The 23,542-nt window shown below is 58.9% G+C and overlaps 10 protein-coding genes across 10 annotated transcripts in view; 6 read left to right on the top strand and 4 right to left on the bottom strand.

The window, feature by feature from the left end:
• Positions 1–116: 116 nt before the first annotated feature.
• SDRG_05890 (hypothetical protein) lies at positions 117–1,878 on the bottom strand. The gene is made up of 5 exons (XM_008611632.1): positions 1,413–1,878; positions 762–1,359; positions 620–710; positions 506–570; positions 117–462 (listed from the first exon to the last, which is right to left on the bottom strand). Exons 1-5 carry the CDS (start codon positions 1,865–1,867, stop codon positions 304–306), a joined length of 1,368 nt encoding a protein of 455 aa, XP_008609854.1. The 5' UTR covers positions 1,868–1,878; the 3' UTR covers positions 117–303.
• A 676-nt stretch (positions 1,879–2,554) lies between these two features.
• On the top strand, positions 2,555–4,767 carry SDRG_05889 (hypothetical protein). The gene is made up of 2 exons (XM_008611631.1): positions 2,555–2,852; positions 2,946–4,767. Exons 1-2 carry the CDS (start codon positions 2,721–2,723, stop codon positions 4,677–4,679), a joined length of 1,866 nt encoding a protein of 621 aa, XP_008609853.1. The 5' UTR covers positions 2,555–2,720; the 3' UTR covers positions 4,680–4,767.
• A 417-nt stretch (positions 4,768–5,184) lies between these two features.
• SDRG_05888 (hypothetical protein) lies at positions 5,185–6,361 on the top strand. Its single transcript, XM_008611630.1, has one exon. The coding sequence runs from the start codon at positions 5,190–5,192 to the stop codon at positions 6,156–6,158; it is 969 nt and encodes a 322-aa protein (XP_008609852.1). The 5' UTR covers positions 5,185–5,189; the 3' UTR covers positions 6,159–6,361.
• SDRG_05887 (hypothetical protein) lies at positions 6,190–10,991 on the bottom strand (the record flags this gene model as incomplete). Its single annotated transcript, XM_008611629.1, has 20 exons — positions 6,190–6,632; positions 6,689–6,804; positions 6,852–7,050; positions 7,094–7,278; positions 7,324–7,436; positions 7,485–7,766; positions 7,821–8,045; positions 8,087–8,324; positions 8,372–8,602; positions 8,651–8,720; positions 8,767–8,905; positions 8,957–9,199; positions 9,239–9,573; positions 9,610–9,760; positions 9,805–9,852; positions 9,902–10,061; positions 10,109–10,174; positions 10,222–10,422; positions 10,466–10,698; positions 10,760–10,991. 20 exons carry the CDS (start codon positions 10,989–10,991, stop codon positions 6,425–6,427), a joined length of 3,675 nt encoding a protein of 1,224 aa, XP_008609851.1. The 3' UTR covers positions 6,190–6,424.
• A 337-nt stretch (positions 10,992–11,328) lies between these two features.
• SDRG_05886 (hypothetical protein) lies at positions 11,329–12,697 on the top strand. The gene is made up of 7 exons (XM_008611628.1): positions 11,329–11,441; positions 11,499–11,602; positions 11,651–11,718; positions 11,765–11,855; positions 11,904–12,045; positions 12,112–12,347; positions 12,393–12,697. Exons 1-7 carry the CDS (start codon positions 11,364–11,366, stop codon positions 12,478–12,480), a joined length of 807 nt encoding a protein of 268 aa, XP_008609850.1. The 5' UTR covers positions 11,329–11,363; the 3' UTR covers positions 12,481–12,697.
• Positions 12,698–13,871: 1,174 nt separating this feature from the next.
• SDRG_05885 (hypothetical protein) lies at positions 13,872–14,634 on the top strand. The gene has a single exon (XM_008611627.1). It carries the CDS (start codon positions 13,884–13,886, stop codon positions 14,544–14,546), a length of 663 nt encoding a protein of 220 aa, XP_008609849.1. The 5' UTR covers positions 13,872–13,883; the 3' UTR covers positions 14,547–14,634.
• Positions 14,635–14,716: 82 nt separating this feature from the next.
• On the top strand, positions 14,717–15,986 carry SDRG_05884 (hypothetical protein). The gene is made up of 7 exons (XM_008611626.1): positions 14,717–14,780; positions 14,828–14,878; positions 14,934–15,009; positions 15,055–15,326; positions 15,384–15,525; positions 15,572–15,706; positions 15,755–15,986. The coding sequence occupies exons 1-7, from the start codon at positions 14,738–14,740 to the stop codon at positions 15,912–15,914; spliced, it is 879 nt and encodes a 292-aa protein (XP_008609848.1). The 5' UTR covers positions 14,717–14,737; the 3' UTR covers positions 15,915–15,986.
• Positions 15,987–15,995: 9 nt separating this feature from the next.
• On the bottom strand, positions 15,996–17,261 carry SDRG_05883 (hypothetical protein; the record flags this gene model as incomplete). The annotated part of the gene is made up of 1 exon (XM_008611625.1): positions 15,996–17,261. The coding sequence occupies one exon, from the start codon at positions 17,259–17,261 to the stop codon at positions 15,996–15,998; it is 1,266 nt and encodes a 421-aa protein (XP_008609847.1).
• A 177-nt stretch (positions 17,262–17,438) lies between these two features.
• Positions 17,439–19,134, bottom strand: SDRG_05882 (hypothetical protein; the record flags this gene model as incomplete). Its single annotated transcript, XM_008611624.1, has 5 exons — positions 17,439–17,539; positions 17,596–17,897; positions 17,951–18,134; positions 18,181–18,698; positions 18,749–19,134. The coding sequence occupies 5 exons, from the start codon at positions 19,132–19,134 to the stop codon at positions 17,439–17,441; spliced, it is 1,491 nt and encodes a 496-aa protein (XP_008609846.1).
• A 455-nt stretch (positions 19,135–19,589) lies between these two features.
• The window catches only part of SDRG_05881 (hypothetical protein), a 5,697-nt gene continuing 1,744 nt past the window's right edge, over positions 19,590–23,542 (top strand). The window contains exons 1-3 of the mRNA XM_008611623.1: positions 19,590–21,834; positions 21,877–22,056; positions 23,083–23,098. Coding sequence (XP_008609845.1) covers positions 19,601–21,834; positions 21,877–22,056; positions 23,083–23,098 — 2,430 coding nt within the window. The 5' untranslated portion in view covers positions 19,590–19,600. The remainder of the gene's footprint in view (positions 21,835–21,876; positions 22,057–23,082; positions 23,099–23,542) is intronic.

Raw genomic sequence — 23,542 nt, 5'->3', positions numbered from 1 at the left:
GAGCGCGTTTGGGGCCGCGACGAGCGGGCGGTGGGCGATGACCATGCGCCCGCCGAACAGTGTCTCCAAGATGGACCTTCTGTACGCGCGCCGCCGCAAGGTACGACCTGCGTGCAGCGGCTCGCGCAGCGTGAGTGCATGGGGTGCTACCGTCGAGGGCGTGGCCAAGAAAGGATGATGCGAACGATTGCGAGACCTGCAGGCGAGCGTCCAGCATCGCACATGCTTGCATGCAATCGGTGCATGCTACGAGTGGTCGAGCATGCAATATGAACTTCATTTCTCGACTCGTAGCGCGCATGGTTAGACGCGAGCCGCCATGGGGACCTCCAAATCGATCGTGAAGATGGCGAGCAGCGGGCGGCCTTCGACAGTCGTGACCGCGCCAATGTGCTCCTCGTCTTCGACCTTGTACATGTGAAACTCGAGCTGGAACGCAACGGGATCCATCGCGTTCTCGCTCTAGTATCATAATCATTTCCTGCGCCGTGGTGGCGCCACGTACGTGCACTTTGAACTTGGCGTAGTTGCGCGACGTGAGCACCGTCTTTGTCGGGTCCGACGTCACATCTGCTCGCACAGTCGTCTAAGACACGATCACGCGCCTCGAGGTACGCACCGTCAAACTTGGCGACTTCGGCTGGCGACGTGTCCATCAAGTTGGGATCTTCGTATGCGCCGATCGCAAGCGGACCGGCGGGCACGACGGGCTACAAGACCACGAGCATGCATCACGATATGCAGCGACAGCAGCAACGTACGATGAAAGGGGGACCCTCGTCGCTCTCGAGAGCTTTGGCGGCAACCGTGAGGAGAATGTCGTCCTCGAGGGGGTTTTCAAGGAGGAGCCAGCAGTGGTCGTTCGCCCAAAGCGTCTGGATCGTCACGTTGGGCACAAAGTGGATGCCGAGCGTCGCCTTCTTCCACCACGACGCCGACACGACCATGGAGCTGTCGCCTGTCATCGGATTGATCTGCGGCTTGACGAGGATGCCAGGGTTGTTCTTGGCCATGGCTTCGACACAGCGCCACGACCGCTTCACGCGGAGGTCTGGCCGCGACGGGTACAGCGCGGGCACGTCCCGACTCTGCAAAAGCGGGTTGCAGCGATAGCGCTGGTGCAACGTCGAGATCGTCGACATGTACTTCTTCGACGCGAGCGCGGCGACGGCGTCGCTATCGTCGGCGCAGTCGAAGCTCTTGTGGTTCGGGAACTTGGCCCGCAGCGCGGCGGCCAGCTTTTGGTCGGTCGGCGACAGCACGTTGTCGATGCTGCGCTTGTGCAGCTTTTCGTCGAGCTGCTCCATCTTCCAGCCCAAGGTCGATGGCGCCTTGACCTGAAAATGGGGCTTGCCAAACCTACGTGTGTCCATGCCACTTCCATCCCAAAGACGACGTAGCAGAAAGCTTACCGTGCGAGGGAGCCAAACGCGAGAGGCTTCGTCGGGTGCGCCGCTGCGTGCTGCGCCGACGCTTGTTGGTAGTGCGATAGAAGCGTATCAAAGATGTGGTCGTCGCGCTCGCGCGTGTTGGCGACCATCATGAGCGTGTCGGGGTCATCTTCGGCCAAAATCGCCTCCGAGTCCCAGCGGCAGTGGGCGCAGAAGAAGATGTACTTGTCGCCTGTCTTGATCGTCTGCAATGTGGTCGCGCAGTCGGGGCACGCAAACGTGCGCGCCGACCGGTTCTTATAGGCCGCCGCCTCCTTGGACGGGAGGTTGTCCATCTGGAAGCGGCAAAAGTACGAGTCGATCTCCTGGAGCGAGCACGTCGGCCATGGGCACACGAGCTTGTTGCACGAGTCGCTCCAGTAGAGCTCTGCCAGCGGGTAGCGCCGGCCGCACACGCACGCGTATCGGATCGACATGGCAAGTGACGCCACACACTATTTCCGTGCGCTAAATTCGGCAGGATCTGGTCGTGTCACGCGAATGTGGCACACACGGTGGCATATGCCGAGAAAAACGATCCGCGACTCGTCCCAACAAAAGATCGCGCGATGATTGGCATCGTCGATAGACTCCGTGTGCTCCCCTCGGGTGTTTAGCTAGCGGAAGGTAATGTACGACTATAGTCTCTGCCTGTGCTAAGGCTCCGGTCAGTACCTACTACCAGTAGGCTTGATGGGCAAGTATATTGACGGCAGGTAGCGAAGCTGCAGATGGTCTAGTAGTAGTGTTGCCGTGCGGAGCAATGAAGTAGCCTCTTGTATAGCTTTGAGTGGTAGATTGCGCTGGGAGATGGTCGCTTCTCGAACGTCCAGCGTCGTGGTGCGCAAGGTCTATTATACACTATACCGGAGGCGACACCGAATCAACGCTAATAGTGTGTGTTGGGTCGCTTGAACCGGGCAAATCAGATGCGATGCGCATCAAGTGTTCCAATGTATCGAGTATCAGAGGGAAAGCCACCATGGGCGCGGGAAAAAACCCGTATGTAAGATCCGAAGGTATGCATTCTGAGAGAAGATTCAAGGGACGGGGCCCATGCGGGCGTCTTATTGGTCGAAAAGAAAAGTAGAAGCGGTCGTGATTGGTGCACTTTAGGTTGGTGGGGAATCCGTTGGCACGATTTGACTGGTGGAGAAGTGCAGCAATAGCCTTGGCGATAGCCATTCCCGTTTTTTGGTTTGCTTTCTTCCTGTCGTCCTTCCCCGGCGGCAACGAAGATCTCGAATCAAGCTCCTTCCTTCCGAACCAACAAAAAGTAGAAAAAAAACCATGGCCTCCGCTGCCCCCTCGAGCCCCGTCGCCGCGACGAACGCCGCCCCTGTGGCCTCGCCTGCCGCGCCGGCGCAGCCGTTCCACACGGCGTCGCTCTACGTGGGCGACATCCACCCCGACGTGACAGAGGTAACCTCACCATTCAATCGAGGCACGACGAAACGTTGCATATATCGCGTGTGCACAGGGACCGCAGCTCATGGTGGCATTATGATACCATAGGCGTTGCTCTTTGAGATCTTCAACGCCGTCGGGCCTGTCGCGTCGATCCGGGTGTGCCGCGACGCCGTCACGCGCCGCTCGTTGGGCTACGCGTACGTCAACTTCCACAACGTCTCGGACGCCGAGCGTGCGCTTGACACGATGAACTACACGAGCATCAAGGGCGTGCCGTGCCGCATCATGTGGTCGCAGCGCGACCCGTCGCTCCGCAAGTCGGGCGTCGGCAACATCTTTGTCAAGAACCTCGATGTCTCGATCGACAACAAGGCGCTCTACGACACGTTCTCGCTCTTTGGCAACATCCTCTCGTGCAAGGTCGCGATCGACAACACGTCGGGCGGCTCCAAGGGCTATGGCTACGTGCACTACGAGACGGCCGAGGCCGCCAACGAGGCCATTGCCAAGATCAACGGCATGCTCATCGCCGGCTCGGAGGTCTTTGTCGGCCACTTCCAGAAGCGCCAGGACCGCCCCGACCTCGCCGACTGGACCAACTGCTACGTCAAGAACATCCCGCACAACTGGGACGACGCGACGTTGCGCAAGGAATTTGAGGTCTTTGGCGCCATCACGAGCTGCGTCGTCATGAAGGACGCGTCGTCCGAGGGCAACCGCGGCTTTGGCTTTGTCAACTTCGACGAGCCCGAGTCGGCCCAGAAGGCCGTCGAGGCCCTCAACGACAAGGTGGTCGGCCAGGAGGACGGCGCCGACATTGCGCTCTACGTTGGCAAGGCCCAGAAGCGCAGCGAGCGCGAGCGTGAGCTCCGCAACAAGTTCGAGGCGCTCAAGATGGAACGCATCAACAAGTACCAGGGCGTCAACCTGTACGTCAAGAACTTGGACGACCAGCTCAACGACGACGAGCTCCGCGAGGCGTTCACGACCTGCGGCACGATCACGAGCTGCCGCATCATGAAGGACCCGTCGGGCAACTCGCGCGGCTTCGGCTTTGTGTGCTTTGCCACGCCCGAGGAGGCCACCAAGGCCGTCACGGACATGAACGGCAAGCTCGTCTCGGGCAAGCCCATCTACGTGGCCCTCGCCCAGCGCAAGGAAGTGCGCCGCGCCCAGTTGGAAGCGCAGCACGCCCAGCAGCGCGCGTCCGGCATGGTCGTCGGCCGTGGCATGCCCATGCAGCAGCCGCCCATGTACGGCGCCGCGCCCATGTTCTACGCGCAGCCCAACCAGATGCCGCCGCAGTCGCGCCAGGGCTTTGTCTACCCGCAGCAGATGATGCCGCGTGGTGGCATGCCCCGCGGCCCGATGCCGTACCGCCAGCCCGGTGCCCCCGGCCCGGCCGGCTACGGTATGCCCCAGTACGGCATGCCCATGCAGGGCCAGCCGCGCCAGCCGCGTGGTCGTCGCCCGCAGGGCCAGGTGCCGCCGCAGATGCAGGGCCAGCCGCGCAACAACCGCAACAACTTCAAGTACACTGCGAACGCGCGCAACCAACCCGAAGTCGCCCCGGCGGCGCCGGCCGTCCCGGTCATGGAGCCGCTCACGTCGGCCGCCTTGGCTGCTGCCTCGCCCAACATGCAGAAGAACATGATTGGCGAGCGCCTCTTCCCGTTGATCGAGAAGTCGCAGCCGCAGCTTGCCGGTAAGATCACGGGCATGCTCTTGGAGATGGACAACGGCGAGCTGCTCCACTTGTTGGAGAGCCCGGAAGCGCTCGAGGGCAAGATCACGGAAGCCATCGCTGTCCTCGAAGCCCACATGGCCGCGGAAGAGTAAGGAGGAAGACAAGCAACCACCAAAGGGAATGAGACCGAGACGAGACGTTATTTTTGTTGCAATAAAGATGACCTTTGTTCTCGCGTCACCTCTTGTTTCAACCCAGCAGTTCGTCGAGGAGCGAACCAAGTACACCGTCCAGTGCTGCCACGTAACACAAGGGACGTCAGCAGCGCTCCGAGCTCCAAGCTCGTGCAACTTCGGCGAGAGCTGCGCTCCAAGCTCGTGCAACTTCGGCGAGAGCTGCGCTCCACATGTTCCTGTCTCAGGTGATAGCATCGACTTGATGTCACTCTGAGTCATCGTTGTTATGCTTGGACTAATGTACTGTACATGACGAGCCTACCGTGCAGCGACAAATCACGCTGGACGAGACGCTCCTTCCAAGAGGAACGAGCCAAACTTGGTGGTGACCGTCTCGCGATCGTCGATATGTCTTTTGGACCAAACACTATCTGAAGCTGCGAGCTTTTACAGGCCGTATTTGCCAATTCTACACCAAGGACCGAGATGGAGACGCTGGCGTGGGCCGAGGCCCGAGTCTCGTTCGGCGAGGACGTCTTCGACGCAGACAAGCTCGTCAAGACGCGGAGCGACCGCGTCGTGTCCTTTGCGCCCACGGTCGACACGGCGTCGGATGCGAGTCTCTCGCCGCGGACGCCGCACGGGACGCTGCTCTCGGCGTGGTCGTCGGTGAGCGACTCGAGCTTTGCGCTGCTGCTCCCGAGCTTGTCCGAGGTCGAGTCGGAGGACGCCCGTGGAACCAAGCTCGACAGAACCTACAAAGTGGATGGCGCGACCAAAACGGACGACGAGAAGGACGACGACGACGACGACTGGGTGCCACGCCACGCCGAGGTCTGGCGCCGCAGCGCGTCTGAGCTTGCCGACTGCGTGGCCGCCGCCTTGGCGAGCAGCCATAGTGGCACGGTGGTACCTGCCTCCTCGACTGAGAACCAGCTGGTCGTGAAGCGCATCTTGAAGCCGGACCGCACGATCCCACGGACAAAGCTGCGCTTTCTGCGCCGGCGGACGACGCGCGTTGCCTTCTCGACCGCGACCATATACGAGTTTCCGCGGACGCTGGGCGGCTGCACGGTGCCCACGCAGGCCGACGGCCCGTCGCTCGGCATGGCCTATCACCACACACACGTGCGCGTCGAGTACGTCTCGACGCGCGGCCCACGAGATACCCTTGGCCCACTCCCCCTTTCCGACCGGTATGGACTGCTCTGGGCGGCGGGCTGCGCCGCCGACGCCATGGACGACGCGTGGGCCGAGACTGAGGCGCTTCACGCGCATCGGATGGCCGCGCTGCGAGAACTGGTCGCGGACGAGGACACGGCGCTGGAGAAGGCGTGGCGCAGGTGGACAGTGCGCCAGTGCATGCTCGCCCACACAACCTCCCACAAGTGGCACAACCAAGTCCGCGTGACACTTCGTCGCCTCTTTCGCTCGGCGCCCTGGGCCCAACACTAACTCATCACGCAGACCCTCATCAAGGACAGAGCGCCTCAGTTCGCTTATCAGAGACGACCTCGTACATCGTCCCCATGACCTTGATCTACGGTCGCCGCTCGAACAGCATCCTGGTGTCCTCATGACAAGGAGTAATCCTTGATGCATAATTGCTATCGACAAGTTCTTACTTGGAGCTGGTCCTAACGCAGTCCGTAGTGCTGTTCTCAGTGTTGTTCTTGGAGCTCTTCTTAGTGTTGCTCTTAGAGCAGGTCTTAGTACTGTTCTTAGTTGGGCGCCGTCGTCGTTGACGCGACGTCGGTGTCCGTGGAGGCAGTGTCCTTGGCCAACCCCGCCTTGGCTTTGATGAGGTTGCTCATTTTCTGCATTTTCTGGACTTTGCTCAGCGTCATGTTGGCCGACCGCGCGTGCTGGGCCGTGAGGATGTCCCGCAGCGCATCCAGCTTTTGATCCAGCACCGAGTTGATCTTGGGCCTATTGCATGCGACGCATTCTGTGACACCAGCAGCGTCGTTGTGTCGTCGTCGTACGTGTAGCCCTCGTCGTCGTTGGCTATATCCGCCTCGGGCAGGCGCAGACCGAGATGGACGCACACGAGTTGGTGGATCTTGGTCGCTTGCTCCTTTTCCTGGACCCACGTTGGCACCTACGCTTTGTCGCTCGCTCATATGCAGCAGGACGCCGGACGTATACCGGGTGCGGCACCTCGGGCAGCGCCGCGACGCCGTGCGCGTGGTGCGAAGCGACTTGCTTCTTGAGCGCGTCGAAACCGAGCTGGCGGTCGCGCGACTTGCGCAGCGAGACACACCACTCGGCCGCGTCATCGAAAAATACCCACTCGTACATGGGCACCACACACAGCATGGCACTATCGACGAGCTGCGGAATCTTGCTACGTCCATGTCTGTATCAATCTTTCAACCACGAAACGGTACCCGCGCTCGGCGAACGACAGCGCGTCGGCTTCGGTGCGAAAGCAGCCGTGCACCGCGAGGACGGGCTCGGTCGTTTCCTTGGCGACGAGCACGATGCTCACGCAGGCAAAGCTGCCGCCGTCGCGGAGCTCGATTGGGATGTGGTAGTCGACAATGTCGTGCAAATGCACCGAACGCGCCACCGACTAGTCGTCGCGCAGCATAGCATCACACAGTGCAAGGTTGGCTACCGAAGGTCGCTGGCTCTTCTTGGCGGCCACTTGGCTCACGTGCCCACACGCGTCGTGCAGCAGTTTTTGAATTGCGTCTGCCGTGACGGGCCGGGACGCGCAGTGCTTGGCGCCTACCCCCGACGTCAGCACAATCTACACTATGTACGATACGACAGTACGCGTCGAGCGCCAGTAATTCCAGTCTGTGTGCTCGTCGATGATGCCATGCAGCGCTTGGTCGCAGTAGTACGGCGAGAGGAGGCACTCAAGCGTCGACGGCACGAGCACATACTTGCCCGTGTCGATGGTGTAGTACCCGATCGCTCGCTCGGCCTTGAAGCCATTTCGCACGTGCTTGGCCTCGTACTCTTCGATGGCGTTGGCTGCGGTCTCGGCGGCTTCTTTCGACGCGAACATCCCCGCGAGTCGAAACGCTGGGTGGGGCGCGACCGGCTGGAGCTCTACGCAGCACCATCATGGTCAGTAGCGACAAGTCTCGTCACAGAATAAGAGACGTTGGTGGGCGACGTTGATGACCACAATCTTGGGGGCAAACTCGAGCAGCACCGGTGCACGGGGAACGCCGAGGTTGGCGCGCGACGCACGGGCAGCATGCAGAGGCTTCTTGGCCGGCGGCGGTCGTGGCGTCAGCGGCGGCGTCGTCATCGAAAAGATGTAGTGCTCGGAGAAGTAGTCCTTCTCACTGATGATGCTTTTGACGGCGTCGTTGGGCGTCTCGCCTACGCACACCGCTCGTGTATGGTTTGAAGGACACTACTACCATTGTCGTGCAAATAGCGCAAGTACTCGGCAGGGTTGCCATCTGCCGCGCGCGCCGCGCGTTCCGCACACTCGGTGGCATTCGCCAGCGCCATGACGTGGTCGCGGTCTTCGGTGGTGATGTCGGGATTGTACTGCGTCGTGTACTTGGCGAGAGTCATGGCCGACGACGGGCTCGACGTTGGCGGCGTCACGAGCAGCAAATCGTTGCTTTCGAGAAGTGACATCTTGGGTCGCATCTACTCAATATCTCTTGCGTCCTTGTCACTCAATCGGTCCTAAGTACCGCGATGGGGTCGAGCGACGGCGCGGGGCGGTGGCGAAGACGCCGCGCCAACTTTTGCCCATCAACTTCGGTGGCCAACACATGCTTCGTGTAGGCCTTCCACTTGAGCGACTTGTAGAGCTGGTCCATGACCACCATGGCGGCCTTGTGTGCACGCGTGTGGCTCCAGAGCGTCTCGCGCGCGCCCCGTGAAAGGCGGTTGAAGACGTCGTATTTAGTAAGCACGAGCGCCTACACGCGAGGACGCATATACAGTCTATGGACGTGACAAGGTGGTACATCAATCGGTGTCGTCGCCGTGACCGTATCTGCGCGGTAAATGACTTCGTTAAAGTTGGTACCCGTTGCGCTAGATATACACCATAAATGGACTAACTAACTACAAGTGGACGTACGCATCGTCGCCAACGACGTTGAAGGGGCCCAAGCGCTCAATGGTCGTTTCGTGCGCCACTTGCGTCTTGGGGTCGACCACCGTGCGCGTGAGGACGCACTCGCCGCGCGTCACAAAGTACATTTGCATCGCCTTGTCCCCTATATTGGACAATCAATGTCCAAGATGATACCCATCGAACTTTTTCGAACCTTGGGCGTACAGCGTCGAGCCGGCGGGAAACCGTTGCTCGACGAGCACATAGCAGATCTCTTCGAGGAGCTCGTTGGTCCACTCGACGCTTTGAAACATGGGAATTTTATCCAGGAGCTCGAGACGCTTGGACATGTCTTCCTTTTGCAATTTGCGCAAAATGTTGTTGTAGTCGTGTTCGGCAATGATGAGCAGCTCACACAGCTGGGTCGTGACGACCGTTGCCGAGCGGAGCCCGTTGGCTAGACAGCGTAGTCTCGAGTCCATGAACGAGTGCGTACCTTTCATGAGCGCGAGCTCGCCAAAGTGCGCGCCTTCGCTGAGGTTGATGAGCTTCATTTGGCCTTTCCCGCCACGCCGGTCGACCGAGTTGACTTTGACGTCGACCGACCCCGTCATGATGACGTAAAAGAGCTTGCCGACCTCGCCCTCGCGGAAGATGGTCGTGTTGGGTCCGACCGTCACGAGCTCAATGACGCTGCAGAGTTCGCGCAGGAATGCTTTTGGGAGCGCGCGGAAGAACTTGATGGTCTCGATGTACGTTGTGAGGAGGGCGACGTCCGCTTTCGTGCGCAAGTTGGGCTTCTTGCGCAAAATGCGCACGTACGTCTCGTGGCTGTTGGACGACTAAACATGGTGCCATTAAAGACACAGTGGGCATGCTACTCGTCGCACCGCCGCGGCGATCGCAGGCGCGACTTTTCCACGATCAATAAAGTCCTGCTGGTCTTGCTTGAGCATGACGTTGTAGTCTTCGCGGCAGATGGACACGAGTTCAGTCATTGTCTTGGTGACAACCGTCGCTAGTTGCCGTTTGAAAATGGAGTTGACCTCGGACATGGTTTACCGGCGCGTGGCTCGTCGCGCAAGAGGCTTCGCTCGCCAAAAAAGTCGCCTTCCAAATGCAATAGTTCAACATGTTCTGGTGGAATTGGCTAAATCACCTTTGTGCAGTTCGCACACGACAACTTCGATTACTTCGCCGCCAATTTTTTGGCTCACGCGCACGTCCACGGACCCTAGTTGTTTTTCTATATGACAAATTCTACATGCGTTCAGGATCATGCCGGAAAAGATAATGTAGAGCGCATCGCCATCGTCGCCCTAGCACCCATGTAGTATGGACTACAGAGCGCGTTGTAACACGCTACCTGCTTGAAGACGACTTCGTTGGGGTAGTACGTGGCGAGCTTCATACGCCGGCAGAGTAGTGTCAGCTACCATTCTCAACAATAAGATGGCGTTGTTTCCGAAGTTGGCCGACCTCGAGGGGCTGCAAAGCCTCAAAATCAGTGCACGTTTTGAGCTTCGTTTTGAGAAACCACGTTTTGAGCGATTGGAGTTCGAGGTGCGATCGGTTCTCCGCGTCCTTTGTGAACGCAGCGCGGCACGCTTCGTCCAGGATCAAGTTGCGCCCGTGGTTGGCCGTGAGCGCATCTTGCTTGCGCCGCGCCAGCTCGCCGAGCTACCAATTCAGACATGGTGTCTTGCCGGTTGATGCGACCTACGTCGTTGTCGTCGCTGATGTCCGGGTGGTCTTCCTTCTCTTGCGCGGCAGTGGTGGGCTGCGTATGGATCGGCAGCGCCCACTGCCGCATCGCGTTGGACGGCTCGAGGTCGGGGCGCGCCTTGGACTTGCCTTTGAACTTTCGTAGCCGCGACGACTTGAGCAGTGTTGCGAGCGACGTGAGCTCTTTCGTGGCCACACTCGCCGACGAGAGCGCGTCACCATCGTTGTCGCCTGGCAGCATTGCCATCAGCGAGAGCAGCACGATATCAAGAGGATGCATTACTCTCTGTACTTGGCGTTGGCTCGCGCTTCTTCTTCTGCACGGCCACCCGCACCACGTGTGACCAGATGTTGGACGCGGGCGTGGGGCGGGTGTTGCCTCGGCGCGCCGTGCTTCGCGACGTGCGCGGCTCCACCTTGGAGCGCAGAAGAATGCTGCGGGCACTCTGCGGCGGCTTCTTCCTCGCGAGAAGCGAGCCATCGTGCGGCGCCGACTCGGGCAGCGACGGCAATATCGCTTGCATCACTCTCTGATATCTGATTTTTGGCGAATCAGTGCTAAAAATAGATTCCACTAAATTCGGCATGTCCTGCGGCACCTCGCTCTCATGCCGGATGTTCGTCGGTCTCTAGAGAAATAAGAATTCGTATTTTCCTTGGTCTGTCTGCATTTGCAAAGCGTATGCGGTCTATGTACCCCATCTACCTAACAGCGAAAAGGCTGCAGGCCGAGAGGCATGCGTGATGGCGTCGAATAAGACAACTGCAGCGCGGGATATGCCGAATACAGTCTGGTTGAAAATGGCATATGCCACATATAACGCGTATTCAAGGTGGCGTTTGCCGTTTTGCAGAAACACGCTTCAAACGAATTCCAAAGGCGAAGAAGGAAGGACATGCAGCGCGGTCAATTGCTTGGCATCGGGATCTTCTCGAGCATCGTCGCCGGCACGGCCAGCATGGGCGTGTGGCAGGTACAGCAGCGCGACGGCGCATGGGATGCAGCAACGGCTCGTGCAACCATGGCGTAGAGCAACCGGTACTTTTGGAAGGTCGACCTCATCGAGACGCGCCGCCAGCGCCTGCAAGAAGCGCCCGTACCACTCCCGCGGGACATCTCTGCGGAAAACGTCAAGTACGATCGTCTTGGCTATGCTAGAGAGGTGGCTCATGCAGCGAATAGCGCCGAGCTGGAGCACCGGCAGCTGGCTGTCGAGGGCCATTTCGTGCCGGGCAAGACGTTCTATCTCTGTAGTACAACCTGATGCAAACAAGGTGCTTATATAGCTACGAATAGACCCGCGGTCGCCGCCCATCGACATGTCGGAAAGCAAGGGTAAGGTGTCGTCCGGTGGCTTCATCTACGACCTCTTTGAGCGTGCGAACGGGTACATAATACCGTCGCTCGCAGCGCATACCATCATGATTGAGCATAGGACGTCTGTGATTGTCAACCGCGGTTGGCTGCCGAAAGACGAAATGGAGAAGCACATGGCGTTGACAACGTCGCGCCCGCCCCAGGTCGAGGCTGCTCCTGCGAAGGTGCAGCTCGTGGGTGTCATGGTCCAAGGCGAAGAGGTTCGTCGCCTTCTCTGCATTCTCTTGAAAATGGCATATGCCGCAACGGATGCATCGGCTTGATAGGAAAAGACCTTTTCGCCGCCCAACGAGCCGAAGAAGCGCCACTTTTTCTGGCTCAACCAGCCCGAGCTCGCGCACGCCATGATGGGCAAGACCGAGTACACGCCGATTCTCCTCGAAGAGTTCAACGACGTACTGACGACAGCCAAGAGCGCGCAAGAGCTTGTCAAGAAGCACAAGGACCAGTACCTCGAGTTCTACATGACGCCGTGGAAGCACGCCATGTACGCGGGCATCTGGTACGGTATCCTCGTGGTCGATGCTGGCGCCGTAAGTTCTTGTAGGTTTTCGTTGGCCCTCATGGGCACTGGCATGGTCTTTTACCGGTTTCGCTCGACGGCCGTCGCCAAGAAGGTCGCCAAGAAGCTCTAAAGCATCCATTTCGACTGCCAAAATGGTCACGACGTCTCGTTGCAACGACAACTAGCGTAGCGATCGTAGATAACTTCAGTGTAGACAACATTGCCATTGCTTTTTACGATTCGGAGCGTCGAGAACGCACATCGGATCAGAGAAGCATAGCGCCTCGCCAATGAAGTTAGTCGGTCATTCACGTCCGGGTGATAAAACTCGAGCGGCTTGTGAGTGCAATCGTGTGCTGAGGCACATGCCGTCCCGTCTCTTCACGAGCGGTTTGCCACTTGCCTTTTTGGCGGTGTCGACGTGCTGGCGAATGGTTGCCGCGACGCCGCGTAATTTAACGCTTGAGGTTCCAAGCCATCCTAGAGGTCCAGAACAGCAATGCTGATGGATTTGTTTCTATTCTAGCAATAGATGACGCGGTCAGTTTTTATTCAATGACAATGACAAAGTGTATACGATACCATATCGCGCCTGCCCCAGATACGAAAATTGAATCAACCGGACGTTTTGGATAAAGCCTTTTGATTGGCTCTTTTGTTGTGAATTTCGATCAATCGTGTGCGCGTGAGATTCCATCGCCTGGTACTCGCTCGTGGGAGGGCATGCGATCGACCAAATTGCGTTTCGAAATGGAATCGCTCAAACTTGGCTGGGTGATAGAGCGCGCTTTGGAGGTCACGACATGCTACATTATGTTGACGTGCAAGCCGTGCAGCACTAGTTATGGACCACGATATTAATTATGGCATATACCAGATTTACACTTTTTATTGGTGGTATGTCAGGTGATAAAAGTGGCGTCTGCCACGATTAAGACTCCGACTCCTAACTCTTGTTATATGGCTTACACGTCGACGTGGCGTAGCATTTCGTGCTCTCCAAAGCGCGCTCTATCACCCAGCCAAGTTGGAGCGATTCCATTTCGAAACGCAATTTGGTCGATCGCATGGCCTCCCACGAGCGAGTGCCAGGCGATGGAATCTCACGCGCACACGATTGGTCGAAATTCACAACAAAATAGCCAATGAAATGCACGTTCGAGGCAAACACCTGCACGCTCCGAGAGCACCAGGGGCACTGGCGGGGGCAACTACAGTATGGGAACACTTTTTGCATGACAATAGTTGACGTGATTGTTCAAATTTATTTATTCCCTTGCACATGACCTTCCAATGGTTGCTAAGAAGCTCGAAAGCACACATATGCATCCATTTCGACTGCCAAAATGACCACGACGTCTCGTTGCAACGGCAACTAGTGTGGCGATCTCGATTGGTAGCTAATAACTACGCAATATGAGTGTCGACAACATTGTCATTGCTTTTGTGTTGCAGACACAACGAGTCAAATGTCATGCTCCGTAGAAACCTCTGAAAACGCATTTCTTGACAAATCACACGGTTCAAGAGTGCATGCACACTCGACTTTTCTGCATGACGTCCGTCGCGCAAGGGCGACCGGGCCGGCCGCGCCTCTCCACGAGCGACGTCCGACACAGGGCCAGCTCCACACGCTCTCCGTGCGTCATGACCACGTACCGCGAGAAGCTCGCGATGCTCGAGCACCTGGAAGCCTACGGCATCCAGAAAACGCTGGCCATGTACTACGCTGGCCTCGTGGGCAGGGCGCGTGACAATGCTCGGTCAAGGATATACCGCTGGGCGGCGCGCAAAGACGACATCCGCAAGAAGGCGAGCGACCCCGCGACGAGTGAGCTCCGCAACACGCGGCCGCGGGGCCTCAGCACCACGCTGCCGCTGGAGGTCGAAGACCGCATCTTGGAGTGGATCGTGGCGCTGCGCAACGACCGCATTGACGTGACACATGCGATGGTGCAGCGCAAGGCGCGCGAAGAAGCGGCGGCGCTGGGCCTCAGTGCAAAGCAGTTCACGGCGTCCTGGTCGTGGCTCAAGCGCTTCTTGCTTCGGTACAAGATCTACGAGCGTAACGACGAGAGCTCGGACGACGAAGACGAAGACGAGAACGACGATGTCATTCGCTATGCGACTAACGACGCATGTGCTTCCGCGCTGCCCCAAGCGTCGTCGCCGTCGGCGGTCCTATTACCAATATAAAATGCTACAGGATAATGCAACGGTTCACACATCATGTTTCACAGGATATGGCATACGCCTTATTTTGTGCTGTGATCATGCCACCTCCATCGCGTAAATGCCGCAAACAACTGCATCAATGTTGGCACATGCCATATTTTAGCGTGGCTCAACGGCACATGCCGAATCATTTTGAAACGTGGTGAGCCAACATGAGCAAGCGCAAGGAGCGAGATGAGAGCCCGGCGCGCAAGGGTACGCGTGGTCGGGAACGCGCAGCCTCATGGACCGTACATGCATAGAGCGCGAGAAGAGCCACAAGAAGCACAAGAAGCACAAGTCCGAGAAGCGAGGTAGCTTACGCGTGAAGGGTCAGCAACCTCATGCGACGATGGCGATGCGATGTAGGCGACCACGAGCGCATCTCTCGAGACGACTACTTTGAGAAGGCGCGCGAGTTCCGTGTGTGGCTCAAGACTGACAAGTACTCACGCATGTCTACCTCCTGCGTGGGCTCATGCTCGCGTAGGAAACTCTACTTCGAGGACCTCACGTCCGACGACGCACTGCAGTACTTTGAAAAGTTTGTCCGCCGATGGAACGACGGCAAGCTCGACGCGATGTACTACTCGAGCATCCCGCAGCACGTCCTTGAGAGCATCCATCGTACCAAGCATAAGTGGGGCTTTGTCAAGAACCTCAACGAGTCGGAGCGCTTGCACTTGGCGAGTACGAAGGACACGGTCGACATTACGACCAACAAGGGCGCGTCGTCCACTGCCCGGCCCTCCAAGACGACATGTACGTCGTCTTATATGTGGACATCAGCCAAGTACGTTCTTTATTGCTATTGCTTAGCCCCACCTCGCAGCAGCAAGAAGCACGAGTCCGACTCGGACGACCCGGACGACCGGCGCAAGCGCGACAAGTACGAGCGCAAGCGGTACCATAAACACAAAGAGTCGGTCATGGAAGAGCTCGCGCCAAAGGCCACGGGCCGGTAGGCTACAACAACACTGCATCCTCTTTTGCTCCAACGTCGGTAGGGATGCGAACATCGAGAAGAAGCGGGAGAAGGCGGCGACGCTGCATGGCGCGGCGCGTGCAAAGGAGGACGCCAAGGACGGCCTCGACTTGAGCGACGACTTTTTGATGGGCGGCTCGGACGACTATCAAGCTCGGTACGCTGCCGAGGACAGCGCTCGACCTCACTGACATGATTCCGGTAGCATTCAGCGGCGAAAGGCGGCGCAGGACAAGCGCCAAGATGAGAAGCAGCAGCGTGTGACGGCGGCGCAGGAGGCCGAGGCCGCGCGCATGCAGAAATTCCTGCAGGACATGGGCATCCAGCCGGGTCAAGACCGCATCACGATTGCTCCGCGGCAATAAGACAAGCGGATGTCATGGGGCAAGCATCTGTCATGAGATAAGGCAATAAGGGAGCGTGTATTCCCAAGAGCCTAGCAATATTTAGGCGCGCTTGGCAGCCATGTAGGCGTCGCCGCGGAGGCCCGTGAGGACCTTGACAACGTCCTCAATGCCAGCAGGCGACGCGAGCGCCGCGTTCAAGGCCTCCATGGCGTCCATCTCGATCGACTCGCAGATAAACTCAGTCTCCTCCGCGTCGACGCGCGGGTCGTCAATGGCTTCGACGAGCTCACGGAAGGCCTTCTTGACCTTGCGGAACGCCTTCTTGAGCTTGTCCTTGGCCATCTTGGCGTTGGACTTGGCATTCTTCTCCGCTTCCAACTTTTCGGCGATGGCGCGGGCGGCAGCCTCCTCGACGGCCTTCTGGGCATCGATGATGGCCTGGGCGGCAGCTTCCTTGGCCTTGCGGTCGTTCTCCTTCTTGTCCTTGGCAGCCTGCTTGACGCGGCGAAGGCGCGGGTCGTTGGCCTGCGCGCGGTCGACGAGGTCGGCAAGACGGCTGTACTCCTTCTTCTTGAGCTTCTTGGCCTGCGCTTCGTTCTTCTTCATCATGTGACGCTTCTCGTCGCGGCTCTCGACGCTGTCCACATCGTGCTCGGCGTTGTGGGTAAAGTCGCGCCACGAGTCAAACGTGTGCCAAAAGTTGTAAAACGACTGGACCGTGTCGATATCCGTCTCGTCGTCGCCGAGCATGGGCACGGGCACAATGCTCGAGAAGCGCGCGTTGCGCTCAAAGACGGGGCCGTACAGCGCGTAGAAGTCCACGATCTTGGCCTTCGGGTCGACCGCGCCCGTGATGTTCTGCTTGATCTTTTCGCTGCCGCTCGGGATCGACTCGTCAAATTCGCACTGCGAGTCGTACGCACGCTTCTTCTGCGCGTCCATGAGCGTCGAAAACGCCTTTTGCACCGCGAGGTAGTTCGGGTCGTTTTCGTCCTTGAGCGTCTTGTCCGGGTGGTGCTCAATGAGCACGCGGTGGTACGCCTTCTTGATCTGGTCGGGCGTCGCGTCGAACATGACGTCGGTCAAGCCGAGCTGCTGGTACATGGTCAAGTTGATGAAGTTCTTGCCCTTGATCGACTTGCGGTACTTGGCAAGGATGGCCTCTTCCTTGAGCTTGGCCTCGGCGCGCGCATCATGCTCGCCGTTCGACTCCATCGAGAGCGAGCGGCCGCGGGCCGCGTTGCGCACGCGCTTGTGCAGCGAGCGGCCGGCGATCTCGACGCGCTTGAGGTGCGGGTAGCCGCCGAGGCCGAGCACGGCCGCGTCCTTGGCCGGCGTCGAGGGGGGAGGGGGCAGCGCAAGCATCTTGTGAATTCACGAATGTCCACCCACACGATCAGTGGCCAAGAGCCTTGGGTAAATATTCGTTTGTAGAGGTTTTGCGTCTCGTACAACCCTCGCCGTGTACGAGTATACTAGATGTATGTATTCGAATGGACTTGATGTACGTACGATATGACGTACGCGAAGGGCAATGTATTTTTAGAATCCGTAAATGGCGGGGAGAATCTTGGATGGTCGCGTGCGCCGGCAAAAACACTGTTTGCGTACACTGGACGACGGAGGGCGCTTCAAGACCTTGGCTTCGCCACACGGTTGGGTTGGGCCAAGTCTATGACTGACGAATTGTCTCGTGGACTCGTGGACGGGTGGCGCACGGTGTGTAGCTTGGGCTTGGACAAAAGAGGTTGGAGGCGGACGTCTTTGGGTACGCTGGTGGCCCATGGTGGCATCAGACGCCGCACTTTGTCTTCGAAGGTTATGGGAGCTGGCACGTCGGTGGTCGACTGGAGAAGACCTGCGGGGACCCAATCGTACTGCAAATCGTAGTGCCGCTTGAGGAGGCGGCTTTGCGGGCGCAGGTTGTCGACGTGTGCATGGTCGGTGACGTGGATCGGCACGGCTACCCAGCACGCATTCGGTCGCACGGGCTTTTGCAGCCTACAATGTTGTTCTGCGTCCATGAACGTGCAGGAATCGCCGTGTCGTCGCACCGCGTCCACTTTGGCACCGAGAGTTTGGCGATGAGGGGGCTCTCCGGGGGCGTCTGCGTCGGCAGCGGGTGGAGCGTCTTGTGTCGCGGCAAGAGGCGGCTCGGCTTGATGTGTGGCGACGGTACAAAGTCGTCGCGCGCCCACGTGCGCTTGATGCTCTCGAGTCGCTTGCCATTCTCTGGCGCTACGCATAGGGTTTCCCTCCGTTTCTGGCATTGGCGACGTCTTACGCGCCAAGAGCGCCCGGCGCTTGGCCAGCCGCGCGATCTCGCGTGCGGCTGCGCGCTGCTCCTTTTGCACGCGCCGGCGTCGGAGCCGAGCACGTTGTCGGCCCTTGTGCCCGCGCCAGACCCGCTGTATCGTCCGGATGGCCATGCGACTGCAGCCGTGGGCGAGAATCTCGGCCACGAGTCGCGGCACGAGCCGAGCGCAGAGCATGCGCTCGACAACGCTCCGAAGCGTGGCGAGAACGTGCCTCTTGTCGTAGCTGCGCTTGCGTCGTCGCCCCGCATACGATCGCCACGCGTGCTGGATACAAAGCGCCGCGATGAGGTGCCGGCGGTCTGCAGCCATCTTTGCTTTCCAAAGCACAGTGTGGACGGTCGCGTCGAGAATCGCGAGCGCTTCGTGTACCGCGTAATCGCGGAGCTGCTTGCGTCGGATCAATTTGGCGACGTTGGCACGCGCGAGGGCCGCCCACGCTCGCAGCTGCGCCTCGACGTCAATGGCGGTGCCAGTGTCGCTGGCTCTAATACCACCTTGTGATTAGATGCAAACGGATGCAACATGAAATGGTACGCGGTGGGCGGTGGTGCACGCGTGAACCACAGTCGCTTGGCGATCGCTCTCATCTTGTCGGCGACGCCAAACGGGTCATTTGGGAGCGTTTGGAGCAGCTTGGAGAGCATTTGCGTGGGTTTTTGGAGTGAAAATGGAAAGAGAAAGAGCTTCTTGCGCTGTGGTTGACGAGGCTTGGTGCGTGCGACGACTACGGAGCTGCTCGTACTCGTCGGCACGGGCATGGACGACGGAAATTTGAAGCTGCGCGTTGAAAGCACCTGCACCTTGGAGAAGAGACGCAGCCGAAGCACGTGGCTGCTCGCGGGTGTGGCGGCATCAGACGTAGTCCGTGGCGATCGATCGTCGTCGTCGTTGGTGCCAGTATGGCGGAGCCATTTACGCATGGTTTGTTGTAACTGGTAGCAGTTGCAGGTTGGGACAGGCCACGTGCTCGACAGGGTGGAGAAATGTGTCATGTATATCTGTGAATCAACACTAGCTACAGCAAAACGCTAGCATCATCCAAGCCACGTCCACGGTGGATCTATGGCGCATTGTGCCGGACGGCCTTGTCCGGCTAGTCAGCTGCTTGATGCAGCATGCTCAAGATGACACACTCGACCGATCTCGTGAGCCGTCGACGCATGAGCGGAGCAAGAGATAGTGAATCGTCGGCATCGAAGGAAGGGCTTGTGAATGTGGCGACACATGCCACCTCGCTCGTATCGCGCTTCGTAGCGCTCGGTTGGCGCTTCGTAGCGCTCGGTTGGCGCTTCGTGGCGTTTCTCAACAACGAGTTAAACTTGGGAGAGCGGTATCCGGATGACTGCGGATGGCCGCGGCAATTTGAATAATCGAATCGCGATTGGGATGCGGGGAGTGACGCCAATCCTGCTGTCGACGCTGCAGTCGCTCCTGCTGCCAGCGACGGGCGGGCAGCCGCCCAACAGCTTCGGCCCCAGCCTCATGCTCGTGGCGCAGACGAGCTCGGCCAATGACGCGATCCTGGTCAGCGACGGGCGCCACTCGATCTGGTGTATTTTGCAGCGCGGCGTCCTCGCCAGCCTCCAGGACGAGTTCCCGCACATCGAGACGGTCCAAGGCCTCCGCGGGTTTACGATCCGCGTGCCCAAGTTCCGCTACGGTACGCCGTGGCGCCACATGAAGAAGGCCAACGGCGCGATCACGGCGTCGCGCGTGTGCATGCTCGTCGATGCACTCGTGATTGTCGACGCGACCAACGTGCACGTGCCCGAGACGCTGCTCGTCACGCGGCATCCGTCGCTTCTCACGGTCCTCAGCTCGATGATGGTGGCGCAGCTCGAAGCACGCCTGCTCGCCGAGAGCACGGTTCCGCACGCGTACCAGATCGAGCAACTCTGTGTGACCGATTGCATCATTCCGCCCGACCAGGCGCGGAAGCTCCACGAAGCGGCGCCATTGGCGTGTGCCAACCAGGACATTGAGACCAACTTTATTCCCGTCGAAAGCGACGACGATGACGACGACGACGAGAGCCAAGACCTCCTCGTGTCGTCCCAAGTCCCGACAAGCCAGGCAACGACGATGAGAGCCAACGAGAGCCCGCGACAAGCAGCCGACCAAAAAGCACCACCACCCGCTGCGCCACGCGTTTCGACGCCTGCCTCACCAGCAGTACCGACAACTACGCACGTCGCACAAGGACCGGTCACGACGCAATCCGTCGCCACACGCACCGTAGCCCCCGCCGCCAACAACGCCGCAAGCTCCCGACCCGCGCCCTCTGTCTCGCCTCTCGAATCCAGCCCTGTGCGGCGCGCCGACAACGCCCCAGATACCGTCCGTCTTCCCGAGACCTCCTCGCCGCTGTTGCCGCAGCGCCGGAAGCGAGCCGCGTCACCAGCAGCAGAGTCGCCGCTGTTGCCGCAGCGCCGGAAGCGAGCCGCGTCACCAGCAGCAGAGTCGCCGTCGCCAAAGCGAGCTTCGTCACAGGCGACGCCGTCGTCGCCGCACACCGTCCGCCATATCACCCACGGCATGGCGGCGTCACCTGTGCCGCGCCAAACGTCCAGCGCGCCTGGGTTTGTGTTCCCACCGTCGCGTCCTGCGAGCCACTCGATCAGCTCGATTCTCAACATGACCGCGTCTGCGTCGTCGGCCAATGACGCCAAGACGCGGCTCACGATGCCACCAAGCCCACCGACACGGAGTACAGCGTCGACCATCCCCGAGGTCCTTTCGCGCTTGCCGCCGCGCATGCGCGAGGTTTCCGCTCCGGCGTCGCCGTCGCTCTCCGACGTGCTCTCTCGCCTCCCGTCGAAACCATCGCCGATCAAAGCGAACACGGCGCATGTGCGCACTCTCGGGAGTCAAGAAGACGACGCCATCGCGTGCATCGACTTGACCCAAGATGACATTGAGGATGACGACGACGAGGACAGTGTCGCGCCACAAACGCAAGCCGCCGAGTCGGTGCGTTGGCCCAAAGCCGACGCGCAGCAGTCCATTTCGCTTGTCGACGACGACGACGACGACGAGACGCAAATGCCACCGGCGTCGCCGCGTCGCCAAGCGCAAGCGCAAGAAGCGCCGCCAAGCCGCGAGGCAGGACGAGACTTGCTTGTGATGGACTTTGCCGGTCCGCAGACGCAGTATTTCAACAGCCAAGAGACCGCCGACGACGCCGATAGCCAAGCGACTGTCTCGTCGCCCGACTCGGATGTCGAAGGCGTCGGTGCCGCCATGGACAACGACCTCTGGCACACGCAACCCATGACAGAGCCGACACAAAGCACCGAGAAGGAGAGCCAAGCGAGTGCACCACTGCCAAGTGTCAAAGAGAACGAGCTGGACCAAGTCGACGAGCGTACCGCCCACAACCAAGCACCTCGTCCCTCCGACAGCGTGTCGGATGCAGTAGCACCCGAACCGACCGCACCTGCGACCAGCGAACCGGCGCCGGTCGCGGAAGTCGCCGTCGCGGACGCGCCACGCTCGACCCCGAACGATGCTATTGCTGATGCTGCTGAGGCATCGCAGACGGGGCCGGTGGTCGACGAGCTGTTGCCGGCGGCGAATACGGTCGCCAATGAAATGCGTGCAAACGACAGTGCTGTGGACCGGTCGAAACCTCGTCCTGCTCAAGTCGCCAGACGCGCCGCCAGACGTGCCGCCAGCGTCGTGCGTTGCTTGTGCGAACCTTCTCCTGCCGTGCCACCGCCGTACTCGTCGTTCCGATACGTCTGGGGCAATGGACGCTTGAGCGTCGTGGCTGTGCCCCGGCCGCCTCAAGAGTTCGAAGCGGAGCTGCGGAAGCACTTGATGTTGGCCCAGCACCACACCGGGTCATGAGCGCGTGTTCACTTAGTATATAGAAATATCTTTTTCAAGCGACCCCGCCATCACGTATTCAATATGTACTGGAGCAACGCCACGGCGAACCTAGTAGATCTCAAACCAGTCGCTTCTCTCGCGTCTACTAGCGTACCTACTGGCACACGCTTGAAACAACTAGTCGAACTCGACATCTGCACCGAGATTGCCCAGAGTCTCCTTCCTTGGCTCTGAATGATGTCCTTCTCGCATACACCCTTTGTTTGAGCGCAATTGTCGTCGTAAGCGCTCGCCAGAGCAACTCGAGCTACGGACGTACGGTGTCAGTCCTTTGCTCCGTGCTGGGTCATCGTTAAAGGACTACTAGTATTCTTGACCACAAGCGCACCAGTATACACATATGTCCTTCCTTCTCTCAAGCCCCAAAGCATGACGTGTCGAACTCAAACTGGAGCGACACGAAGATAACTTTGGCTTCCTTAGTCGACAGCACGCGCTGAGCGACGTCATCGATGCAAGAGCAAGCCTCTCTCGCTGCCTTGTCGAAGCATGCGCTTGGCTATATATGGTCATGCAACCGCTCCTACAGAGTGGGTGAGATTTCGCAGAGCAAGCCCACGAGCGGTGGCCTCGCCTGTAATCGCGGGAGCAGTCGTTCCGGTACGCTATGGTAGAAAGTACATTGGGGATCTGATACTGAGTTTGCCCACATCTGAGTTGAAGCCACTGTGGCAATTCTGGTCGGGATACCTCTCAAATACTCTATCCTCTATATATTGTGGTACTCAAAATATCTTGTAGGTTGTCAAATATTTCTTTAAATACATGTATTGTAGAATCTAATATTGATAGTGGTTGAGATGCTTTGTCGTTGCTCGACGTTTACACCTTCTGTCGACGCATTACTGCCACACAAAAGCGACAACTACAGTACCCTCTCAAGGCTGCATCGAGCGTGCCGAGTGTCGACGGCGAGCTGCACGCTTTGAAAAAACGAAAATACTCGGCGCATCCTCCTGTGTTATCGTGCGCTGTAGCCGGGTCCTCGACGACGTCTTCGAGTAAATCGATGTTGTCGACTGGACATGGATTCCTGGCGCTTGCGATGTTGTGCAATTGTGGCCGTGCCACATGTTTCAAATCAGATGCAACTCAAACGCTCCAGATCAACCGCCCCAGAAATCAGATGCCGAACGCTGCAGTGGTCTCGTACATGCTCATGAAAAGATGCACCTGGTCCGTTGTCGAGTGACCCAACAGCTCCCCGTTCCGGATGGCACTCCAAGCATATAGTGGTACAATGCACGTGGTTTTTGCGATAACATCAATCGCGATCTTTAGTATGTGTGATCGACTAGCGAGTATACTGTCCACTGGACCATACGTGCAGCAGACGCTCTCGTGATGCTTCCTCGTGATTGCGGCCGGCCTCCGAGTCGACATTATACAAGTAGACAGGGCGAAGTTGACGTGAATAAATGCTATGCAGCAAGCTGC

This window comes from Saprolegnia diclina (assembly GCF_000281045.1).
Source record: "Saprolegnia diclina VS20 unplaced genomic scaffold supercont1.16, whole genome shotgun sequence".
In the NCBI taxonomy this organism is placed as follows: Eukaryota; Oomycota; class Saprolegniomycetes; order Saprolegniales; family Saprolegniaceae; genus Saprolegnia; species Saprolegnia diclina.
Note: the sequence above shows the minus strand (reverse complement) of the source record. Positions and strands in the feature narration are given on the sequence as shown.

What these genes read in the sequence shown, in the direction of transcription:
- SDRG_05890 (XM_008611632.1), bottom strand. Translation starts at nt 1,867, where the DNA reads ATGTCGATCCGATACGCGTGCGTGTGCGGCCGGCGCTACCCGCTGGCA. An exon ending in GCGTTTGGCTCCCTCGCACG is followed by an intron (nt 1,360 to 1,412) that starts GTAAGCTTTCTG and finishes GGACACACGTAG; the next exon opens with GTTTGGCAAGCCCCATTTTC. An exon ending in ACGAGGGTCCCCCTTTCATC is followed by an intron (nt 711 to 761) that starts GTACGTTGCTGC and finishes GTGGTCTTGTAG; the next exon opens with CCCGTCGTGCCCGCCGGTCC.
- SDRG_05889 (XM_008611631.1), top strand. Translation starts at nt 2,721, where the DNA reads ATGGCCTCCGCTGCCCCCTCGAGCCCCGTCGCCGCGACGAACGCCGCC. An exon ending in TCCACCCCGACGTGACAGAG is followed by an intron (nt 2,853 to 2,945) that starts GTAACCTCACCA and finishes ATGATACCATAG; the next exon opens with GCGTTGCTCTTTGAGATCTT.
- SDRG_05888 (XM_008611630.1), top strand. Translation starts at nt 5,190, where the DNA reads ATGGAGACGCTGGCGTGGGCCGAGGCCCGAGTCTCGTTCGGCGAGGAC.
- SDRG_05886 (XM_008611628.1), top strand. Translation starts at nt 11,364, where the DNA reads ATGCAGCGCGGTCAATTGCTTGGCATCGGGATCTTCTCGAGCATCGTC. An exon ending in CTCTTTGAGCGTGCGAACGG is followed by an intron (nt 11,856 to 11,903) that starts GTACATAATACC and finishes GATTGAGCATAG; the next exon opens with GACGTCTGTGATTGTCAACC. An exon ending in GCCATGTACGCGGGCATCTG is followed by an intron (nt 12,348 to 12,392) that starts GTACGGTATCCT and finishes AAGTTCTTGTAG; the next exon opens with GTTTTCGTTGGCCCTCATGG.
- SDRG_05885 (XM_008611627.1), top strand. Translation starts at nt 13,884, where the DNA reads ATGCACACTCGACTTTTCTGCATGACGTCCGTCGCGCAAGGGCGACCG.
- SDRG_05884 (XM_008611626.1), top strand. Translation starts at nt 14,738, where the DNA reads ATGAGCAAGCGCAAGGAGCGAGATGAGAGCCCGGCGCGCAAGG. An exon ending in GCACAAGTCCGAGAAGCGAG is followed by an intron (nt 14,879 to 14,933) that starts GTAGCTTACGCG and finishes GATGCGATGTAG; the next exon opens with GCGACCACGAGCGCATCTCT. An exon ending in TCGGACGACTATCAAGCTCG is followed by an intron (nt 15,707 to 15,754) that starts GTACGCTGCCGA and finishes TGATTCCGGTAG; the next exon opens with CATTCAGCGGCGAAAGGCGG.